At 38.7% G+C, this 25,382-nt stretch overlaps 1 protein-coding gene across 50 annotated transcripts in view; it reads right to left on the bottom strand.

Annotated features, from left to right (window-relative positions):
* The window catches only part of ABI3BP (ABI family member 3 binding protein), a 185,417-nt gene that overhangs the window by 137,395 nt on the left and 22,640 nt on the right, over positions 1–25,382 (bottom strand). For 31 of the 50 annotated variants that reach the window (XM_067002982.1, XM_067003015.1, XM_067003084.1 and 28 more), the window contains exon 1: positions 15,612–15,809. The exons of 3 other annotated variants lie outside the window; for them this stretch is intronic. In XM_067002982.1, coding sequence (XP_066859083.1) covers positions 15,612–15,690 — 79 coding nt within the window. In that variant the 5' untranslated portion in view covers positions 15,691–15,809. Of the gene's footprint in view, positions 1–15,611; positions 15,811–25,382 lie in introns of those variants that run through there. 16 more of the 50 variants (XM_067003200.1, XM_067003158.1, XM_067003072.1 and 13 more) reach the window with 2 other exon arrangements.

Here is a 25,382-nt window from a genome sequence, read left to right as displayed (position 1 = left end):
TTTTGTGTGCCATGGCAACTTGCCACAAAAGGAGTACAAGTACCTTAAATATCTAGTAGAAAAAAAAAAAATAAAATTTCCCTGGATAGGATGTTCCTCAGAGATGTAATACAGTAATTAAAATTCCTCCCTAGATGTGTCCAGACTTAAATTATGAAAGTGATTAAAATTTTAAAATCTGTGACAACAGAATTGTCACGCAACGTGGACTGACATTCAGAGAGGGATGTTGAGACGTGGAGTAATACTTCCTATTCCAGAATACTGCTGGTCACCGAGGGCAGTAATTCAGTAAGTGCCAAAGATCCCCACAGGAGGAGATGCACTGTGAGGGGCCAGGGTCAGCCCTATCCCTTTCAGTGCCTTTTCCTCACAGCAGTCTTTCAGCATTACTGAGTCTTCTTCCTTCAGTTAGAATACATATGTCATTATCCTAATGCTAATCTGAATTATGCTGTTTTTAACAAACAGAAGAGACGCTTCTCAGAGAAGCAGAAGGAATTTTGGCAAACTTGTCCTCTTGAAGTGTATTCCTTCCACCCTGTCTTGTGAAAGCATTTATATCATGCAGCTATACACTTCTTAAAACTTGGCCAGTTCCTCTCCAGTGATGTCTAGAGTTCAAAGCTGAGTTAATTCACTGTAGCTCACTAATACTATAGGATCAGTGAGGACAATGAGGACGTAAAGGTACAGTTGTCAGCAATTTCAAGGTCTATGCATCTAAATAGGAATTTTTACAAATGCCATTTTTCTCATCTGTTTTTGGGCCACTCAAGCATTTTGTTGAAGTTCCTTTTCACTATATTGTTTACAGGGCTCCTTACACATTTTAGTTTAAAATTATTTTTATTCGACTACATCCAGTAACTATCCTTATTTTTGATGTACAAAGCTCAAAAGAGCCTGGATTTAAATTTGGGATCCTGCTCCAGTGATGCAACCCTCATTTCTAGCTTTCACTCTGCAGCCCATTCATTTCCCATGATTTGTTAAAAACATATGGCAAACAGAATTGAAAACAAACAAGAAAACTGTTGCTTGAGAATAACCAAGTCTGCTGCTCTGGTGGAAACAGGAATAGGAGTTAAACTTGTGAAAAATTCCTTGGACAGAGGCCTGACAACCTGTCTCTGACTTGTCATGATACTGCCTAATTTTTCTTTTAATTCTTAGGAAATTCCACTCATTTAATTTCTCAGTCCGTAAACTTATGTCTAAAGGTAAACAAACATGCATGTGCTAAACATTTAGCTTCAATAAAATTCAACATTGGATGATTCAGCATTTCTAAAGGTTAAGTACGGAACAAAACCTATCTATCATTTTCAGCGGACAATGCCCCCGAAAGTCCTTCAAGTTGAAATATTTTCAACAGGCATTACTTTTTGAAACAACTGCATACAAACCACAAAACTTAAAAGGGCATTATTTGTCCATGAAAAACCACCACCAAGAACTTCTTCTTAATGAAACAACCTCAAACCCTTATTTCAATTTAGATTATGGATCACTTATTTGCGCTAAGAGAGAGCTTGATTTGGACCTGATAAAATTATCATCTCCAAAGCACTGTTCCCATGGCTTTACTCTAAGAACTATATGTTTGTTGTTGTTTTTTTCCAGACTGGCCTGGCATGTCTGTTTCTGGGCTGATGCAACTCCACCTAGACAGAGCTGACGAGACAGTGCCTGCATCTTGCCCAAAAGAGCTGGTCTCTCCAATCCTGGCTCCTCTCCTGTCCATGGAAATAGGTCCAAGGCTCCTCCACCCAGGCTGGGACATGAAGAAAACTGCATCTTGGCCAAAGAACCTGACAGAATCAGCATAAAGATATTCAACAGAGGAATGCAGAAGACTGCTTGGAGGAAGAAAAGCCTCCCAAGTGTTCTAGGTCTAACTCCTTTTTAAGCCTTCAAGAGCACCAGCTAATGCAAATACCAAAAGATAAATGCAGTCTTCTACATGGCTGCATATGATGTAGTCATATTTTAGAGCCAGTCAGCTAAATAAAAATGTGGACTTGCTCTAACAATAGCTCCTCCAGAGGGATTGCTCAACAAGATATCAGGAATTTACGGAGTGAGGAACTCAGTTGCTGTTGGTCTCACTCTGCCCACAAATTAAAAGCAGACTGAAGTCCACAGTCATTTATGCTGTTAACCTTAGTGCATGCAACACATTTCTTAAGAACCTGTTCATCGGCGGGCAGTTCTTGGCATTGCCTCTGGCATTACTTATTCAGTGGCAGGCAATGTTTACCATTACCAATCTGTTAAACACTTGTCAATGCAATTTTGAAGAATCAAAATCCAAAGAGTTAGTGAAAACAGTATTTGGACTGTAACTGCACTTGCTTCTGAGAGAAGAGTGAAGATAGATAATACTTTGCAACCCATGCTGTTATCATGCATTACTGAATGCGCTGATAACCTGCTGCATGGATTGATGTGTACTCAGATTGCAGGTTCCCACACTGCAGCAGTCATTTTGAAGTCTGTTCCTTATGTGTGATCACTGTGTATTACATCAGAATACATCATTTTGTTTTTTTTCAGTACGTACCTTTTGGGTTGATTTGATGTGTGTCTGCTCATTTGGGGATCTCTTAAAACACTTGGGGAGCTCAGGAGTCAGAATTTAAAAAGGACTATGACATGATGGTTAGAAAGTATCCTTTCCTCTGTGTTACAATAAAGCAACTTGGATTTAACAAGGGAAAAAAAAGTCTTAAATGAATATTTGCATGTTTTCTGTATTTGTAGAACAAAATATGTAGTCCTATACTAAAATTCTCCATCTACATTAAATATTATCTTACTTGGCACACTCCAAACAGTTTAAACAGCAAGTCTTTGGCTCACTTTTCTGTAACATTGGCTTAAAAGATATTTTCAAAGCTTTTTCTCATAGATTCATTTTACCTCCTCTCATTCATCAGATGGTTGTTTTTCTAAGGGCAAAACTGCTTAAAGATAGTAGTGTTTAGACAGATAGCAGTGTTTGCAAAATACACAAAGAGGGAATTTGACAACAGTATGTACTGTCAACTCTCAAGACATAAGCTCACCTACGAGTATCAGAATCATCAACGAATCTAGGTGTGTTTCAAGATTGTTGCTTTTTCTATCTGAAGACTTGATACCCAGTCCTTTTATGCACTAGTCCTCACTTCTAAATCAATCTCTTATCACTGATTAGCCAGTGCACGTGAACCTTTTCTTTTGTACAGGGCACTCTAATCTGAATCAACATGACAAGATCCAGAGAAAAAAACTAAGTCAGTGACTAGAAGTCTAGAGTATGTGACCCAGGAAAAGAAAAGCCTGAATAAATAGGAGTTGTCTCAGAGGAAAAGAATGTAGACAGAATGATGATGCATACATACAAGCATGTAAAGAAACAAACAAAAAGCCGGGGAAAAGCAATATGAAAAGTTTCTGGTCCATACCTGTAAAAAACAGAAGTAATTGGCATAAACCATAGCAAGGAAGAAAGCTGGGAAACAAACATCATGAAGCTCTGGAACAATCTCAGGAATAAGCACAAGGGGGACAAAGAGTTTTCGTGAAGGCCTTTTCAGCCATATTTCTTTGTAGAAATTAGTAATTTTCCACTTAAAGGCTATGTTTTTTTCTCCTGTATCCCTAAGTACATATAATAAACCCTCAAGAAGTGCTGCCCCCCCCCAGTGCTATGCTTGAATTCCAGTATCCTACTTCCTCTCTCTCGCGTGTGGATACTGAAAATCCAATAAAACACAATATCTTGAATAAATAGACAAGCATAAGAGAAGAACTGCCAGGAAGAGAAAACTATTACACTGCAATTGCTTGAAGAATGGCAAAAAAGAGCATCCAAGAAGAAATGAACTGTTCAGCCTAACCTCAATTGCCAGGAGGATATGGAACAAATGGTCACACCTCAGCACACAAAGAACAAGAGGAGATTCAAAACAGCCAGCTCAAATTTACCATGCCCAGACTGCCTGACCAATCCTGCTGCCTCCTGTTATGCTATTACTGGCTTTGTGTACCAGGGGAAACTAGGGGATGTCATTTACTTTGACTTGGCAAAGCTTTTGACACAATCTCCACAAGCATCCTGCCACCCAAAGTGGAGAAATGAAGACTAGATGGGCAGAGGATAAGGTAGATGGGAAACTGGGCTCAAAGAATAGCAGCCAGTGGTTAAAAGTCAAAAGTTTCCCCCTCAACAACCTTTCTGGTTCTCAAGTGATATCCACAGCAGTTCCTAAATTCATTCCAGTGGAGGAGAATGTTTTGTGATTTGTGTACACTTGGAAAAGAACTCGGGTTGGCAAATAAAAGATGAGTTGCACATAACCATCTGTTTCCAAATTGACTTCCCTTAAAGGAGCCAAATTAGTTCGAGACACCCATTCAGAAACTGATGTCCGTCAAGCTACATTCCTTAATCAGCTTTAGAGAACAGCAGTGCAACTGGTCACAGACACTGCTGCATGCCTGATGCATCCGTGAGTTCCAATATTTTGCTCCCCGCCCAGATCTGATATTTCAGTAAACGCACCTTTGCCCACCTCTCGAAAAACACAGTCCAGTCTGTAGACTTTGTCACAGGTTCATAAGAGAATGAATAAAAATTATCCAAAATAAGATTTATTTGAACAGAAGCAAATACTTCATTAGAAAGTAATGTAATAACCTATTCCTAGTAGAAACATCTAGAAACAGAAAAGTGCAATCTACCTGTCACGTTGAAATTGCATATCTAGGGACCAGATCCATGGCAGCAGGAGACATTTAACAATTCTTGAATGTATGCAATCTTATCAGAATATGCATCGTACTTTACTACTGTCTAATGGGATTTCATTCCTAGTTATAAATCCCTCATTATGCTGTGTATAGCAGAAATAAATCTCTCTAAAATAATATGTAGCAAATGATGAAAATCGAAAAGGTATCCTAAGTTCTCTGAAGTCATGATGACTTTTTACTTCCAACATTGCAACCATCACATGATTACACTAAGTATCTGAATTCTCTGCTCAAAATCTTCTCCAACATCCAAGATATATAGGACTTCAAATAGTACAAGTATTAGCAGCTTTGGATATGTACTTGGCAATGACATTTGCACTACTCTGTGTTTTAACTTTGGAGCAAGTTCCCTACTTTTCAGAGGCAGGCAGCTGATAAAGCAATTAAATATATGAAGCACACATCAAAATTTCCGGTGTTGCTGTATGTCACATGCTAAACTCAGAAAGAAGACTCAAACTTTATCAGTTACCAAAACCAGTAACCAAATATGAAATGCTATTATGCTGTAAGAGCTGTAATTTGGTCTTGTCCATGCTTTCCAGTCTATCAGCAAAGCTTTTACCTGTTTATTCCCTTTCAATTTAGAAAGTTCTAGACTCAAACAAACAATAAATAAAATAAAATAAATTTGCTCAGTATTTCCAGCAGAGCAGTCATAATGAAGTGGTTCCACGTCTGCTCTTGGTCTCCAAACTGAACATTCTCACACATGTCACAGACACTAGCTGGATACAGCTGAGTCCTATAAGGACCGATTCCAACTGCATACAGTTTTTTCCAGCTGGAAAATGTATCTCAACTTGCACCACTAGATGAGATGAATCTCAGGACCGATGACCTGGCTTCTTACTAAAAAAAAGAAGCAACGTATTAAGAAAAATCACAGGTGACCCCTTTTGACATATATTGACGTACAGTCTGAGTTTGCAGATATCACAGAAAAGCTTCTACAGTTCAAGTAAATACCAACAGAAAGAAGAAAAAGACTTCCACTAAGTCCTTGTGTCTGGAGATAGAAATTAGTATTAAGAGAAATATTTAATTATCTTGGGAAGTGATATCAAATTCCAAAACTTGGCAGAAAATCCTTTTTTAGCACTGTGAACACCTTGTGAAGCAAAGGCATTGTTAACTAGGCTTAACAAAACCAAAATATGAAGTAATATAAGTGGTTCTACATCCATGGACTAGAGGGGAAAATGGAAAACAAATACATTTATAAAAAGCATATGACCAAAAAAAACAAAACCAAAACCAACTATGTGCATGACTAAGGGTGAAATACAAAGACCAATTCCAAAACACTGTATTTTTTTCCTTATTTTTGCTACTAAGAAACTGTTTCACCTATTCTCTCACCAATTTTCCTTCTTACAGAGGATATGTTAGACAATATAGAGTTGACGTTCTTTGACTGTATTTCCAAATCCTAAACCTCTTTCATCACCAGCTCCTTTGTCACCACACTGCCTTTTATGTAAAAGAGCAATGAAAGCAGCGAGGAATACTCTGTATTACTAACCCATCTTTCTACGTCCATTTTTACTTTTTTCACTTTTTTTTTTTTAATTAATTCTCCATCTGATGTTTTGTTGAAAGAATGGAAAGTGGCAGTAAAGAAAACACCAAGAGCTGCACAAAAAGAAGGTTTATGCTAATTTTGGGGCAGGATAAGGGCATGCATGCATATGCCCAGAACCATCAGCTAGGCAATTAGTGCATGACTGACTGTGCATTTTTGCTTGTACTTCATTCAGGAATGTATCCAATTGTTTGTGGCAAATTTATGGTATGCAGGAATTTATGTCTCTTTCATCACTGATCTTGTAACCCAGTGTGCAGTAGATTACATTAATTCCCAAGGAATGTTCTCTGATTTAAGAGTATATGAAGTACATACATATTGCTTCATGACTTCACAGCATGTGAGTTTTAAGTATGAGATGATCTTTCCCAGGCCACTTCTGTTTGACAGCTCACAAATTTTTTAAACACTACAAAAGCAAATTCAAAAAATAAAAAGAATAATTAAAAATGACAACAACAAACCCAGAAAAGCCAGGTCATAGGAAAAAAAAATAAACATTCACAGTGCCTGAGATTTCTACACTGAAGTAGGGTACAACTAAAAGATCTGTCTACTTCCTTTGAAGTAGGTTGGTTGAGAATCTATAATTCTTCCACAGCCTTAATACCATGAGTGACATTATATCCCCTTCAAATAACTATAGTAATAGCATATGACATCCCTTGCAAATTTCTGTAAGTATTTGTGGGTGGAAAGGGAGCACAATAAACATCCATTACGTTATTTAGAAACTTGGCTTTCTAAGAACTCATTATTGTGCATTAACAATATCCTAATGCTTTTACCAACTATTTGACCATGCAACTGGAACTAGGAAGTACAGGAGGACTGGTATAAGCCTAGAAGATTAAAACAAATAATTTTTAATGCAATATATTTACCAAAAATGAACTAGCTCCCACAATTGTGTGGGGATGTGCATGCACACGTGCATGTGCATGCACACCTCTGCGTGTGTGACAGTTTGTGTGAAATTACCCTCACAACTTGCTTACTTGTGTGCAGGTTTGGTGTAAGTAAGAATCTTCCACTGGAGAAAAAAAAAATAAAAATAAAATAAAAATCACAAAACCCATCCAAAATGTAAAAGAAGTTATTTAGTGTGAAAAAGTTTGCATAATTGATGTTTCAATCCTATAAAAATCTTATTTATGATGTTTATATAAAGAGTTGATATAGAGACATTAAAAGCTGTATTATTACTATCACTACCAAATGAGTCACGGTAGATTCATCACCTACTAAGGAGAACTGAATAACCGGTGTAAGCAGGAAGACATTTTTAATAGAATTGCCAGATTTTACCTTCCCCAGAATTCAAAGAACAAGCAGGAAGAAATGCCGAAGAGAAGCAGTATTTGTGTTTGTAACTTTGTTGAAGCTAATAATAAAGAATGGGCTACCAGTGAGGAGCTATTTCATGGGCACGTTCACAACAGCAAGTGCCTGGTAATAAGCTTTATGACCAAGGAAGGAGACCTACTGCTTCCAGCAGAACGTGCGATATCCTCCCATTTACAGAAGACACCCTAAGGAAATTGCTGGTTCCCAAACCTGAACGAAGCCATTTCTCTAACCCCACAACACATACGAGCATACACTGCGCTATAAATAAAGAACTGTGCAGTGCCACTTAATCCACCCACCTCAGTGTTCGTGTGAGCCAGCGATAATGGAACCCGGCCAAAATGTCCAGGTCAGACAGTACAGTTTTCTTCCTATCACTGGCATCCCACAGCTCAAATTCCTACTGTCTTTCAGACCATTGCACCCAATCCTTTATTTTCAGCATATGCTTGTGCATGTTGTGCAGACACAGTGAGATTTAAAAAGAGAACTGATAAGTGATAAGGCCTGAAGTCTTGCATTTTTTTGGCTGTGTTTTTCTTGTTCGTGTATAGGCTTGAATTGTGGTAATGAGAGAATCGCTTCAAAGTCAGAAAACAACCTCCTGGGACATTTCAGTTTTACGTATTTGTGTTTTTGAACCAAGCACAATTTTGTGTGTTCTAAAATGTTTCCAGACTTCTACATCATAGAAAGAAAAATTAACATGAATAATAAATAAAAAGCAGAGGCAAGGAGCTGACAAAAGGAAAAGAGATTTTTCCCTATGCAAGTTCAAAACTGATGTTATCCCACACACACTGACAGTCCTCTAAAATTGGCTGGGTTTCCAAAGTATTAATTATGTAAACTCATATCAAGCACTCTGCAGCCATTTATAGATTCATAAACCAATGCCACAACTGCTGCTGGTAGGAAAAAATATCACAAATTCTTACTGCTTTATTGAGTTATGCTTCTCCTGAGCAGATCTGAAGAATAATGCAAAACCTTTCTGCAAAACAAAAATGCAGAAATAACTCTACAATTTCCCTCCCACTCTGAGAATCCATTTTGCCATTGACTCCCCAGCTTAAATGATAGCACTGAATTACAATCCCTTATTAAATATGGTCAGGAAAATTATAGTGTTAGCACACCACAAATAAATAAATAAATCCCACCTGTACATGTAGATATTTATGTTGGGTTTCATTCAAGTAGATTTCGTCATGTGGTGCCCTGTTGCCTTGACACGTTTGTTCAAGGTCAAGAAAAAACAATTGATTCACTTGCCCCATTTATTTTTCTTCCAGAAAATGATCGAAATAACATTTAATCATTACAGTGATGGATTTCAGCAACAACTCTGAAGCAATTTACAAATCAGAGGTTAAATTTTCTCTGCCAAGCTCTGTGCAGCAGCCCACTGCAGCCAATGCTCCCTTCTGGGCTGGCAGAAGACTAGCTCGCTCCAATAAAAATGAATGCCTTACCTCCCTGCCTTTAGCATAGCTAGCATCTGCAATAGCTACTGTCCAACTCTTTACCCATGTTTTATTCATTATTTTAAGCAAGTTTTGATTACATGCCTTTGGTTAGGCAACGAGTGCAAAAACCTTTACTTATGGTGGCCAAAATGCAATTACTACTTCATCAATGGCTGAAATTCACTTGATGGTTCAAAACTCGGCCTGTTTTTTCTTCACCTTGACACATCTCATGCTGGCTTGCTTGAGTGGGGAGGCCAAGGGTTGATTTGGCCAAGCTGTAAAGACAAACAATCAGTACCTTTTGAGGGAGAGCAGTGCCAGTCAAGTTGGCCCCGTCCCTTCCTACACAAAGGTGTGATTCATGCCAGTAGTCATTTTCATGAACATGATCCTCAAAGCAAAGACAAATAACACTTTCATAAAGCAATCTCACATAATGTACATGTGGGCCTATATTGCAGAAAACCTAGGTTCAAACCAAGAGCATTTGAACTAAGGCCTTTCACTACAGACTGAACTCTTTTCCTAATGGCAACCTGCTTCAGGCCGCTACATTTCCACAACATCTGTACCACTCCCTCTGCACATGCATCTTAATGTGATGCAGCTGCACAGCTCATGCCAGCGAGCGAGTCCCTGGCCACCTCCTGCAGAAGGCAGTTGCTGAGAGCATTCCACACCCACAGATGTGTTCAGCTCACCACCAGTCAAGTCTGCACTTGAATTTCCCCAAGGAAAAGAAATCCACTATGATCTGCATGAACAGTTCTGACTTCGGCAGGTTACTGCTAGCTGTTTTCTCCCCCTGGAGCAGCCAGCCTTCTGTTTCACATGCAATATGCAGCACTCACCTGGGAAGCCCAGACCCTCCAGAGAAGCAGCAGACCCACTGACCATCCACAGCACCACCACTCACTGGGTATGCAGCCCGAAAAACACCCCTGCTGCATCCATAGACAGGAGCTCTGGCCAAACAGCAGCAGTAGGATTTAACTTACAGCCCTCCCTCAAGTGAGTTAGGTAGCTTGTCTTGCTGGAATGGCTAGATGATACAGATTATTATGTGAAAAATACACTGAAAATTAATATTTAGAAAGAGATACTTGGGAATGTGAAAAATCAAGTGAAGAGGTGGAGGATTATACAGATTACCCAGCCCTGAGATCATTTTAGAGGCATTCACGTGTTCTGGAATTTAATCCTGGCAGAATCCACCCCCATGCATCACTGTCACACCACTGCTTTCTCCAGCATAGAAATGGAAATCTGGAATTACAGATTATCTTTGAACTTGGACGTCTGACACTTAGTACAAGGTTTTGATATATTGTCATGCGATCCTAGGACACATTAGTGTCTGTCTGATAAGGTAACTGATTAAATGATCTGCTAAAATGCCAGGATTCTTATAGGTTGTTTTCATTTTCAGCAAAGAAGGAGCCAAATTTGCCATGACATATTTACTGACCGAAATCCCCAACTACTCAGTTATACCACACAAAGAATCCCTTTGGGACTTCTCATAGGACTTCACTGTCATTATGATCCATTAAATGTAAGAGAAGTATTTCACACAAACCTGTTCACATGAGCACGTTCATCACTAGAAAGCGAATCTGGCTAGATCATTCTCCCTCAGGGTATGAAATTAATTCCACTGGTCTCTATAGATAGAGCAGCAGGGACTCGGAGCCTCAGCTCAGCAGTTTGTGACTCAAAGAAAGCAAGAGTTCAGTGCAATTTAAGCTTGCTTAGCAGGGCAGACTAGTCCTCTTAACAGAATACTACCACTCGTTTTAAAAGCACCTAAAGATCACAATATTTTGGATTTCTCTTTACAGACATTTAAAAAAAAAAAAGTTCAATAGTTCTGGCTCTCCTTAATAAATGAGAATATGTTTTTTTTAAAGGTTAAAGGACTGTGTATTTTGAAAAACAGTCTCCAAAAACATGTTTTGTAAATTATGGACAAAGAAACACAGAAACCACATGTCATTTCACTCCTTTTGAGATATGTTGATACAACAGCTTCATTACCTGTTCATAGAAATAAATTTCAGGAGATGTTTTTCTGTGTTACAATCTCTGTTTTTCTAGCCTACAGCTACCAGAGGGGTGCTGTTAAGCTGGGGACCAGGGGACACAAAAGTGTAATGATTAACTTGGCTGGTCCAGTATAGTGACTAGGATACATTTTAATAACTCAACATTGTTTTAACTGCTTGACACCAGTAAGTGAAAACACATGCCTCGTTTAACCTCTGGTTAGGAAGAAGTATTACATAACGTAGCACAGCCAACAAATTTAGCAATGAATAAAATTTCCCCATTCCTTTCACAAATGTCAACGGTAAGTCCAGAAGGATACTGTAAATACAGTGTTTACTCTGAAACAGATGTCAGTTATAATTACAATAAAAGCAAACCTTAGAAAATATTGCAGATAACCACTAGCTAACATTCCTGTATACTTACCAAACAAAAAAATTAGATAGAGTGAAACTATTATTTTTCCTCACTTATCCCCACAGCTGACAACTGCAGAAACAAGACAGTTTTGGATCTGGTTTTCCCTACATCAGTCTATAAGTCAGGCTTTGTCACAGTCCCATAAGGAACATCAAGTCTGTGTTCTTTTTTTCCTTAGAAGGCAGCAACAAGGAGGAAGGTGAATTAAGGTTTCCTGACTATTTCCTGGAAAGCAGAACAGGACAGGCCTGACTCCTGGAAAGTCCAACAAGGATGGCCTGAATTCCAGTCTACCTAGTGACTAATTCAAACAGTTGGTAAACCACAGAGGCCAGAAACATGGCAAGAAAATAAATATATATAAAAAAAAAACCACCAGACTCTTCTTTTTTGAAAATGCAAGAAAATAAATATATAAAAAAAAACCACTAGACTCTTCTTTTTTGAAAATGTATAAAGTTGAAAGTCTATAATAAGGGAACAACCTCAAATTCTTTTCAGCTCTAACAAAGGAAAACAGCACATGAAGATATACAAAACCTATCTGAAACAGAGATTATTGTGAAAAAGTGCATTTCTATGCACATCTATGTTGTAACTGGAAAATCAGCTGGCAAAATCAAAATGATGAAATGCTGTTTTACCAAACACTAAGAACTCGGTCCACAATTGTTGCTTTGAACAGCATCTGTATCAGGTCCATCTGGAAAGATGCCAGTGAAACAGTTTACAAAGCAGTACAAACTTGTGTATTATGTACTGTAACTTTTTCCTTTTTGATTCTGTGGCTTTGCTTTTTCATCTCCCTCTCAGATTCAGGATGCTCTACTTAATAATTCGTCCTCTAAAGACAAGACTTTTTTTTGCACTCAATTCCTGTCTAGAAAGACCATGCTGCCTCCACCAAGGATGGAAAATTTCTTTGACTGGAATCATAAAAATTAGAGAAAGTATGACAAATTATTACTCCAACACCTATGCACCACAACTGTTTCCTCCTATGAAGCATTTTCATCATTAAAATATTTCAAGTATTACAGTGTTGGACTGAAGCTTTATACATTGGATGGCATGGCATACTGGCATAATGGAAGACAGAACATCAAGTCAAAATGCCTGAGCCCCTCTTCTTTCTGACGAAACACAAAATTCTAGAAGCTGGACATAGTTGAAGGGACAGCGGCTCCAATACTTGATAAAAGAAGGCCCCTTCACAGCAAAATGAAATAACCACTAAACTTCCCTTTCCAATTAAATTGACTTCACTTACATCTGTAAAATGTAAAAAATGGTGTTCACCTGTACACAGGCACTGTAATAGGACCAGATATAAGTAGAGGCTTTTTTTCTATATCAGCAAAACTATTACAATGAAGGATACATAGAAACAGCATAAAGTTTCCCTGAGAAATTTAAACTGATACTTCCCTGATTCTGACTAAGGTATGTAGTGTTCCCATACTACATCTACAACACTGCCTTAATTGTTTTTGAAGTTCAAACAGTTAAGGAAAGAATTCATTGATAAAGAATGTTTGAGAACAGCTACGCTTTCTCTGCCATTCTAGTCACACACACACTTGTGGAGGGGAAAGCAAAAAATATATACACTGGTAAAGTGAGCCATGTGTGTTTCAGCCTCCTGAAGAGTGTATTCGCACACAATCAGTCCAATAGATCTGGAAGTCACTGGTATCTGAATGGTATACTGGCCCTGTTCCTTTGCAGCTGCAGGAAGCAAGATGTTCCTTCTACCTTGTATCACTGCAAGGAAATCTCAGTCCACGAGACCAGAGATCAGTGTGTTTCAGCTCCTAGAGAGAAGACCTGAGCACAAGAATTCCAAAGTAGTAAGGAGAAAAGGTTTACACTGAGAACCTGTTCACATGAGCATGTTCATCACTAGAAAGCAAATTTGGCTAGATCGTTCTCCCTCAAGCTATGAAATCGATCCCACTGGTCTCTATAGATAGAGCAGCAGGGAATCTGGAGCCTTAGCTCAGCAGTTTGTGACTTGAAGAGAGTAAAAGAGTTCAGTGTAATTTAAGCTTGCTTAGCAGGGCAGGCTAGTCCTCTTAACAGAATACTATCACTCATTTTAAAAGTACCTAAAGGTCAAAATATATTATTTGTTTAGGAAAACATTCTGTGCTCCTTGTCAAACAGGAGAGTGCTGTAGAAAAACACTGTTCTTTGAATGTTTCCAGACAGACAACAGGTAGGTACTAATATATCTATTTTTTTTAGTGCAGTCCAATGTAAATAACAACCTGAGAGGCAGCTGCAAAGAACTGAATCAGACTGATGTTTCAACAATGCAATGGGAGAATCTTAAAAAAATTATTTAATTGACAAGAAATTAAGTTTCCCCCTGCAGCTTTATGCTTTTGGCAACTTCACTTCTGCAATGATATTTTAGGACAGGAGAAAAAGCATCCCAGAGTTCAACTCCCACTGACTACAGTGGATCAGTAGCTTTGAACTTCACAGTCACAATACATGTACAGCCATCACTCTCTGGTAGTGAGCAAAAAGTCGAGATAAATCATTTAAAAAGAGCAGTACCAAAGAAGATTCTTCCTTCAAAAAAGGCTATGCATACAAGGTTTTTCTCTGTTGAATATAATCCTCTGCTATGAAAACTTCTAGAATAGTTTACTTATAGATGGCTTTTTTGATAAAACTGTCTTGTGTTTGTTCAACTTGAACAACAACCGTGCAGCAATTGCTCACAGACTACATTAGCAGCATGCAGAGAATTCCACATTGACTTCAGAAGATGAGCTTAAAATAAATAAATAGGAAGACACTTTCAAAAGAACATCAGGAAAAAAAATCTATTAAAAAAAAATCTATTAAAGAAGCCTCAGTGGGGCTCAGTGGGAGTGGGGGGCAAAGAGGTGGAGCATGAAAATCACCTCTCCTCCCAAAAATATTTTTAGGTTCCCCACCTATGAAACTTATAGGAAGCCCTCAAAGTCCTGATTTCTTAATTCACATTGTCACAAGAAACTAAATCACAGCTTCCTTTCTAAGCGTTACTGGTTGCAGCAGATTGCAGATGTGAAATCCATTACAAAGCACATTGGACTCAGGCAAGCACTTCTACAAAGCAAGAGCAATACGTGCAGTACAGAAACAGTTGTGAAAGTGCTGTTTTAATGCCAAGGTACTGCAAAGTGGTTTACAATCTAGATACAGAAATATTATTTTCATTTCATGCTGGAAGTCTTCTTCCTGCAGTAATAAAATACTACAAAAATGCCAATGGCACATTAACAAGGAAGATAAAAGATCCCTATCAATGCTAAAGAACTATTCTATTTCCAAACTCCACGAGAAAGGAATAGTTAAATATTCACACAGGTCTGGGGGGATTCTCTTCTTCTTGTGGAAAGAAAGGTTTAAAAAGTAATTGCTTTTAATAAACCATACGTTTCTCCCTCAAAATGCATGCAACCTGACCTATAAAAGACAATTCCTATTCAAATGCTAATGATGGATATAAATGGAAAGCATAAAAGTTATTTCAAAACAGAACTGAAATCATCTGCCAGCAACAGAGAGTGCTTTTCTAAGTCACATTTTCTTCAAGATCCTGCACCACAGACCTGCACAACACTGTCCAAATCATGATAAAATCATTACATAGAGTTATGTTGTTTCACAGTACTTCTCACTGGAGTCACAAGACACAGCGGAAACATTTGTGATTCTTTAATTCAAGAGCTTTAAAGTTATTCTCTGGTACCTGGACCTTGCACTGTTGGCTGATCTTCTTTTATCTTTTCGATCATCTTTATCTTTCCTATCATGTTGAAAGCGAATTTCCATGGCAAAACACAAGCATGAAAAACAAACCAAGAAAAAACCCCACAACAGAAGAAAAACAAACAAAACCCCAGAAAGTTGTCATAGCTACTTGCCTCTTGGCAATTTCTGAGCATTTCCCAGGTTTACTGCAATATATCCACAGAAAAGGAGAAAGACCAGTCTTGCCATCATGGTTAGAAACCCAAGCTCACACTGTGAATGGCTCTGACAGGTATCACACAAAAGTGCTGCAGCTGCATTTAAGGGAACTGTTCTCTCTGTGACAAGAGGCAGCAACACTTTGACACAAGCGTAGTTTACACAGTGGGAGGAGACAGGATGACATCATTCACTCCCACTGGAAAAGGAGAATTAGCATTAAAAAAAATAAAAAGATTATCAGGCTCTCCCCACAATAAGCTTCTGGGTTTTGTTCCAACGTCCTTCCACCTCACAGGATAACAGATTCATGTCTGATCACTTAAATTTCACGCAAGTAAAACCAGGCATATCAAAACCTCTATTAACTGCAAACTGATCCAAGAGGTATTTTCGCTGTTTTATCCAAGAAAGCTGGACTTCAAATATAAAATTAACATTCCCAGCACTCAGAAGACTGCTTGCTATACTGATATCAACAGTTCTGCAATCTCAAGATTTTAGATTTTGCTCAAGATTTATTTGGGCTAGATGTGGTTTCCTTTCATGCAAAATAAATCCTAGTTGTATTTAATATGACATTATAAACATTATAAATACTTATTCAGTAAAAGATTTGTGTTTTCAAAACTAAATGCCATTTTCTCATGTTTGATTTTGTCAATTTAAAAGATTTTTAGATTTTCCTCATTGTACATGTCTAGTGAATCAATGGGCACAATGCTCAGTGAAAACAAAAAGGCAATGTATCTCCTTCCAGGGGCTACACCCTCTCACAAACTGCCTAATTGTAAATGAAAAAGAAATTCCATTAGTTAATTGCACTAAAATCTGTTTCACTCCACAATGAGCCAACTAAGCACAGAATGTGGTCCTGCTCACAATTGAAAGGGTGGAAAGAAAAGGGTGGAGCAAAAGAAAAAGTTTATAATTGGATAAGGAAGAATTTAGTCTGTAAATATGGGAAAATATCCCTAAAGAGATGAAATCTATTAAATTAAATAGCAGTCTCCCTCTCTGCTCCCCTGTCATTTGCCCTCCCCACCAACACCAGAAGAAAACCTTTTCCTGATTTATTAATTCAAATGTGGGAACAGTGAGATGTAAGCCAACATCACAGGCAGACACCTACCAAAATCTTCAGACTCTATTAACTCAAGTATCTTTGGGAACCCCAAAACGGGTTGTTCTACATGAACACTAAGAACGGATAAACACAACAGCTACAATTCAGATGAGAGGGAAAGATTTTAAAAAGGCCATGGAGATGGATAGGAGTGTCCCAAAACACTGACCACACCTGATGGCCAAAGAGTTTTGAATGACAGAAAGGTGGATACACAAAACAAATATGCCATTTTTCTTTCCCCCCCGCCTTTTTTTTTTTTGATGAAATACTATTTTGAAAAATGCTCCATGAAGCACATGTTGTTTTTCCCTCTTCAAAATTAAAAATAAGAAATGAATCATTTGATGGAGTAGCCTCTTAAGAGAAGTAATGGGAAAATTAATTCTTGGTCACACACTGCTGTCTTTGTATCACTGTAATGAGGATTCTATTGGACCGCCTTATGGGCGACTCATTCTCCTTTTCCAGTTCACAGAACACCTTTCAACAAAGTATACAAAGGTCATTTCCTATTCAGGAAAGTCTCAGTGAAATATACCAGTTATTTGGCTACCCAACAAAATAGATTGTATTCCCTCTCACAGGGATAAATATAGTTCTATTCCTGCTTTCATAACCTCTCGCTTCTCTGTTGCCAGTTCCACCTTTCCTCTTCCTTCTATGTGTTATCCAAACAGTTCTTCTTTGTTTTGTGTGCCATACAGACATTTAAAGTTCCCCTTGAAAGCCTGGCAGACTCCAGGTCCCTTTCCCTCTGACCATGCCTGTTGATAATAGCTCTGGCCAGCCCAAACTTCAAAGAACCATGTCACGCTGCATTTCCTCCCATCTTATCAAGCATACATTTCATCAGAGGCACTTATAGGTTGATAAGTTGATGCAATGGTAAATTTAATGTCAAATATACTCTGAGAGTCCAAAATGAGTAATACAATTTCTCTTACACTTTTCCATTGCGCTCCCTGCATCTGCATAATCCACGGGATCAGTGATTTTGTCCACTTCTTTCTTACAGGACTGATCTTTTCTAGGAAACCTCTGTTGCACAAAACAACTAGAAAAAAACGCACCTACTTCTGCTTTCCTCTTTCTTAAATCTTTCTGCAGTTCACTGGATGCTGACTGCCACGGTCAAAGAACAACCATAGGAAGAGAAGAAGCTCCTGGGACTTCAAGCACTATCCTACACTACTGGATGCTGCCTTAATTCTGTTCAGGTATATGATTTCTCCTCTTGTTAGAGGGCTGCTCCACAACCTCCATTTAAACAGAGGCAGCATCTGGTTTCATTTCACAGAAATTAAAATTGTACGTCACGCTTCACATCAGGAATTATCTAACCCAGAAGCTCCTCAGGTTTGTCTCATCCATGCAAACCTGGAACTGTACTGCCCATTGTTTGACTCCTCCAATCACATCAAAAGGAGAGGATTAAACAGAAGGTTCAGTCAGTGACAGCTTTGTGTTAATATACCTTAGAATAAAAGGCAAGAAAAATGAAGTAAGAGCAGTTATGAGAAGTCTCAAACAGGTCAAATTTGTTCAGGAAAAGTAATGGAAAAGGCAAAAGCTTTGGTCCCCTAATGATTCCCCCTATTCAGTGCCAAATTAATGCTAAAGTAACAAGTCAAGTACTGAAAAGTTCACTTGCTTACCTCAACTTTCACTGAGTCTCTCTGGGGTAGATCTCAAAAACACAGATTCCAACAGGATGGTATCACAGCTAGTCTGGGAGCAGAACAGAGCTTTTCTAGTTCTATTTTAATAGCTCCCAGACCAGCAAGTACAGTAAAAACAAGAGTAGGGGAAGAAAAAGAAAGAGGAGGGGGGCGGGGGGGGGGGGGGGGGGGGGGGGATTTTACATTTTGTTTCCAAATACAAATATTCTTTTGTTGAGATTTGGGCTCAGTTCTGTTTCACCTATCGGTCCTGATTATTTTGACAAGCCAAAGCCAAGGTGACTCAACTCTGTACTTTTCTAATCTAAAACAGGGAGAGTGTGTAAAACATAACCTTAAAAAACAAAATCCTCTCTTCCCTCTGTAAAGCACAATAATACCATACTGAGTTCTCTGGGAGTAAAGGCTTTCAGTACACTTGATCTGCCTTCTTCCACAGTAATGCTGTTTTGGACTGTAACCTTCACCAGTTCTGTCAATTATTTGAGAAATGCTTTGGTCATGCAGTATGCTATATAGATGTTAATTAAAATTATCATTCTCTTACATGTGACTCAATTATTAGACTCCTTTTCTTGTAAATGTCACGGGATCTGCTCTAAAGGCCTTCAGGAAAAGAAAGACGCCAGAGAACATTCTTTCAGAAGTGTTGCTTAAAAAAGAAAATGAAGAAAATAAGAAAATCTTTTGTCTTCTGAGAGGCTGCAATTACTTCTTTCCCCCCCTCCCAACTCTTACTTTGAAGAGCAAATATTTGAACTCTCCTGCCATAAAATACAGGCTAGCTTGTTAATCTATTGGTCAAAAGTAAGATGTATCCCATTTAACAGCATACAAATGACAGTGTCGGTGCATTTTAGTATCCTGATCCCAAACTGAGCTCCAGATCTCAAAAACACTGAAATCAGAGACAAAGTTGAAAGGAAGAAAATCAGTCTAAAGGGATGGACAGAACAGCTGGCTCTTGTGACACTTTGTTACACAGTTTATCAAATGTTCCAGCACTCACTCATTTGACACTTGTAATCTCAGACAGTGACTCATCTTTACTAGCAGGCTGTACATTTCACCACTGCTCTGCACGACATGGCGTGAGGTGACAAAAGCATTTATTTAGCTTCTCTATTAATTGATTAACTTATCTTATTGCACCTTTCATTACTCGAATAACACAGTACACTTGCTGCAGTTTCTACTACGTTATCATTACTAACTGTATAAAGATGGAGAAACAATGTAATTCCAGATTTGCAACTTCACCCTGATCTCAGTATTTCTGCATTGGTTTTTTTTTTACTTGTGTTGTGTGTTGCCTTTTACAATTATTTCTTAACATTCCAAAATTCTGTATTGACCTGCAATTTTCTGCATTGTCTTTCATGTTATGGACTCTGTTGCCACTTTATAAAATAACACCTGGTAAGCCTTGCTATTCAGCAATACTGCGTATGTCCAGCCACACTGTATCCTTTCCATTACCGTACTTTTTCTCCATTATGCACTCAGACAGAGTTTGCTGTGCAGCATGACATAACCTCATCCTTACAAAGGCAAAGCATAGCATTCAGTAATCTTTTACTGCGGTAAACTCTACCAGACTACAAGATAACTCGGGTTGGAGGGGATGTCATCCAGTCCGAGCCTCCCTCATTTCACCTCCTGCTGCCACCACGCTCCTCTAGAAGAGCCTAGCTCAGCCTTCTTGTCAACCCCCTTGGAAGCACTGCCAAGGCTCCTGCTAGGTCCTCTAGAGTTGCTTGTTCTCCAAACTGAAGAAGTCCCACTCCCAGGGTCTGTTTTCCCAGGGCAATTGCTCCAGCCCCCGACCATCTTGGTCACCCAGCTTGCCTAGCTTCCTCTGGCCTTTCCCTTGAGACCATTAACTGGTTGTCCCAGTTTTGTGTCCCTTAAACCTTGCCAAGGGTCCACTCTGTCACTTCTCCAAGTCACTGACAAAAATGTTAAAAGGATAGGTCCTAAGATAAGTCTCTGCGGTACTCGTTACCAGCATCCAGGTAGAGTAAAATCCATTAACTGCTATCCTCTGAGGCCAAACATCCAACCCCTCACTTACCCAACTAGCTGATCACACTCCATATGAGCCACTTAAAATATACAGATGTATACTCTGCAAAATGCACTGTGTGTACCATAATTTAATATATATTTTAAAACACTACCAAGAAACTGGCTTTTTTGAACAAGTACTCAATACATTTAAATATTTATACGAAGGGTTCCTCCTCCAAAGGCTTCCCCGTCATTATTACATCTTAGCCGAAATAATCTGCCTAACCTTATACAACACTTATAGCAAAAGCTACGTGGACCTAGCCTGCCCTTTGGAGCACTGCATAGTTGAGTACTGACGACACTGCTGTCTGAAGAAAGCTCCCTTCATTTCTTCTACCACCAATACAGCTGTGCCACTTAAAACAGTTAACAAAACTGCAGCCTCTCCACTACTCTGCAATGTCCCTTCCAAACACGTCCTGTCTATGTCTCTCCTGCCATCAGACCTTTACATACTCTAAATACCTCTCATTGTCTGAAAAAAAAAAAAAGCCTCTGTTTATGCTGAAATACAGGCAACAGCAAAGAGCAAAACACAGAAAAGAATATGACAGTAATGAGCTCCTCCAACACAGTAACTGCATGAATCAAAATATATATATACATAAATTTTCTTGGATTAGACTTAATTAAGGATAGGTTAAATTTCTGTGGATAACAGATGACTCTCAACATGCTTAAAATGTGTGCAAAGATTTTAAGCACCAGCTCTATCTTAGATAGGTTGCTTTGAAAGACATGCTTCATCATCCATGCTATAGGGAGCCTGTCTCTCAATATTTCATTACTATCTTCCACTGCAGAGTTCAGCCTCTCCTGGTCTCCTTCAGTCTCTCTCCACAGAGTATGTTCTGATTCGTGAAGATAACATAAGATCACAGTCTGGATTAGTGAATTCAGATGTGAAGTCTGGAGTCTATTACTACATGGTAGGAAAAGATAAAAAAAAAAAAAAAGCCTGTTTTTACATTTAGAACATGAATGTTGATACCAATGGCAATTTTGTCGTGCTGAAGAGATATCTGTTTTTAGCACAATCAGCAGGAGCACCCAACTCTGAAAATAGTAATGAAACACTAATGACTGATTGCTCTGATGTTTGCCAAGTTATACTACAGGGGGTTCGTACAGGAGTATGAATACCGTGCAGATTTAGTTTATTGAAAATTATTGTCACACGACAAACTACTCTGCCATAAAGAATGGTATCCATTCCTCACTGCTCAGTCACATCCTAGTCAAGAACTTCCAACTTCCTCCTCTAAACCACCTCAAAGAGATACAACATGCTTCCTTCTTGCTCCACCCATCCACACATTTTCTCTGCCTTAGGCCTGTAACTGGATTGCTCTTTAGCTGCTCTTAAGAGAATTTTCCAATTCCCACCCTCACCATAAGTGCACTCATCTTCTCCATCAGCAATGACACCTTTGGACACTAGAGGGCACCCTCGAGACAACTTTTAGCCAGCGGAGAGCCTTCCAACGTTTGTTGAGCCCACACCAGCCTCTAATCAACGCGGAGTTCTACGAAAAATCTGTGGAGACAGGCAAGCAGCAGATGAGTGATGTAGCTGGTACTGGAACACAGCATTTTATTTCAAGGTCAACATGGCTGTGGTTCAAAACTTTGGGAGGACTAATACCTATCTGCCAGCTTTTTACACTAAGTTTTTAGCCAGTAAACTTTCATAGAGTCTGCTGCAGAGCTTCAGAGTTAGCACCCAAGGAAGCACCAAGGGTTTCGAGAGCTGGACAGCTTGATTTGTATGGTGCTGCCCTACACAAAATAATCCATGCCTTTCAGAAAGGCTAACTAGCTTGGGCATGGTGCTACTAACCCAATTGCTCCTCCTGCCAACCACAGACTATACTGTTAGTGGGTTGGGTTCCTTTTTTTTATTGTCCTTCATTGTTTCATAATGTCTTCCAGCACAGGCTCTAAGGACAGAATGGAGATGGAGACTAAACTGCTCTTCCTTTAACAAATGTCATCCCTCGTATCTGAAACAAGGCAATACAAGGAAGTGTACAAGGCTGTTGCCTGTGTTTGTTGACTTAAAATAGAAAACCCTAGTCTCCCCATGGCTGTCATTTCACATCATGACAGCATGCAAGAAAACATCAGAGTACAATTCAAAGTGGACATACATTTTGCCCCACTACAGTTGGGGAGCTAAAAGAAAGGCAACTCAGAATGAAGCCTGGCCAGCTGCAGGGAGAGCAGGTGCAGCCTTACACAGCACACAGCCCTCTCCCTTCCTTTCCCTCTCTCAGTCATTCCAACACTCCAACAGAAAGCCAGGGAAAACCCTGGAAATAACTGCAGCAAGTAATAAAAGCAAAACATTGTTAACAGTTATGAAGAACAGCAAAGAAGTCTCACAGTGAGATGGAGAAAGACAACAAGAGGTTTAGTTTTATTGAAGGACACTTATTTTCTTGGCGTAAGGAAATTATTTCTTTGGCTAGGATGCAGAGAGAGATGATGAATGTATGCAAAGACAGGAGGGAAATAATTCATGTTTGTTCCCCTCTCCTTATGAGTCACTTTGGCCTAAAAACATCTTCCAGAAACTTTTTGGCTGAATTTGGCTATATTAGGTTGCAATTAACATCACCGAGCTTATCTATTTCAGAATATTGTGAATAACTTTCAAATGTGGTTGCTAGTCACTACTATGCACAGAATTTAAATATGTAGAAAACTCTAAACTGTACGCTTCATTTTAAGCTGAAATGGCAGTTAATGACCAACAGAACTACATTATTCTGAAGTACACAGCAGAAGTACTAACCACCACTTATAATGTATATATTCATACCTTAGTAGTCATAATTATCCTCTTTACCTAGGGGCAAAAAAGGAAAAATAGGAGACGTAAAGCAGCAGAGCACATACAATTTATTAGAAGCAACTTTAACCTGGGATTAAATAAAAAGCTGTAAGTGATGGTGTTCTGTCTTTAAAACAAAATGATTTATATGCCAATCTTAGAGCAAGTATTTTACAACCGTACATCTCATCAACTCTAAAACATGATAGTCTGCATAATGACCAAGTACATTACCTGCAGAGGGAAGGGGTTGTGTTTCGCTTCAAAAATGAACAGCAACAGCACATTTCCAGCAGGTACCTCTCAAAGCTTTGTTGGAAGATTTCTTTAATACCATGTACCATTCTTAGCTTTATGAAACAATGCAGCCCTAGAGAAATAGCTTGGCCAACAGTGCACGAAGCCCAACATCTTCGCAAAATATAAAGAGAAGGGAAATTACCAGTTCTAACCTGGTCCCCTGGACTAAACAGGCTCTAGTGACTACAGTGGGTTATGTGCACATGGGGAGCTCTTCTGCCAGTTCAGTTGCATCTGAAACAGTCCAGTCTGTATTATCCATGACATCACTATGACATCTACAAAGTGTCACTGAGGACAATCTAATAATGTATGAATGTATATACATAAGAAAAAAGAAAAAAAAAAAAGAAACATGAGCCCTATCTAGCATAAAAATAAATACTGCTCTGGAGAACTTTTTCATAAGTTCTGAGTTTCAAATACTATTAACAGATAAGGAAATTTGGAAGTCTCCTTTCCTCCACATGAAAAGGTACCATATTAGACTGTATAATGCAAGATAGTTGTAATACCACATACCAAAGAATAAACCTGATTCATTGTCTAACGCTACCTAATCCTTTGATATTCAGTGACTTCATCAAAAATGCTGCCATTTTCAGATGTAATATGAAAAGCTACATTAGGAAGAAGAATGGCACCAAATTCAATTCATAGAATCAGTGAAGTCACCAAGATAAAACATTACACTTTTTTGGCCTACTTTGAATAACAATGCACTGAATTTACCTCAATTTCCCTTAAAAGAAGCCTTAGTGTTTGGGAGACCAAGAGTTTGGGAACTATCTCAGAATACGGAGTGCATAGAATCTGCATTCCAAACTGTTTGCTTGTTTAAAAGCTTGTAATACCTTTTTCATATAAATCTGGAAGGACGGTATATGGGTTGTCTTGAACCTGCTTGTGTCTCAACATCTTGAAAAACTATCAAGGAATATTGATATGGTATCTGAAGTGAAAGTTTTCAAGAGCTCACAGTCTGTAAAAGTTGTGAACTGCTACAGAGACATGGACGTCACCTGGATTACAACCAGGTGTAATAGCACATTTTGAAAATCTCTTCTTGCATCCAGTTTCTTTTTTAAAGAATTGATACTACTATTTATCAAAGAGAATCAGCATCTGCATTTCTTTTATGCTAAACAGAAGTAAACATATAGAAACATGCATCCAAACCCAAGGCTCATTTCAAATCCTGTTCTCTCAAAACCAGTGTTTTTCTATTTTCAGGTGAGAGAGGCTGACAGGACATAGATCAAGAGCATTCCTGAATTGAGCACAAACTGCCAGATGACCCTCAACTATGAATTCCCCTGTTTAGCCACAAGACAAACACATTACTGGTTCAATTACAGTATTCTGCCAATTAGCATCAGCCAGAAAGAAAAGGGATATTTTTCAAGAGAGAAAGAGACTTCTTCCAAACCATTCTCTGTGCCACTGCAGACCAGGTCAAGAACTCTGAGCACACTTATGGATTGTTGTGTTGCCACCTGACAACACAGACATGTTTGCAGAGGACCCTGAGCTGCTCTTAAATTAAAAAACATAAAAACACTGGAAAACTGAGTCTTCTGGATATGACCCCTATAGCTTGAAAACCAAATCTTCCTTGCCAAGATGCAAAAAGCCACAGGCTAACTGCATATGCTGTTATCCCCTAACAAGAAAATGAGAAATTTGGATGACTTCGTAGATGCCCAGT

Source organism: Anser cygnoides, chromosome 1 (genome assembly GCF_040182565.1).
Source record: "Anser cygnoides isolate HZ-2024a breed goose chromosome 1, Taihu_goose_T2T_genome, whole genome shotgun sequence".
Taxonomy (NCBI): Eukaryota; Metazoa; Chordata; class Aves; order Anseriformes; family Anatidae; genus Anser; species Anser cygnoides.
This window is presented reverse-complemented; position numbering and strand designations above follow the sequence as displayed.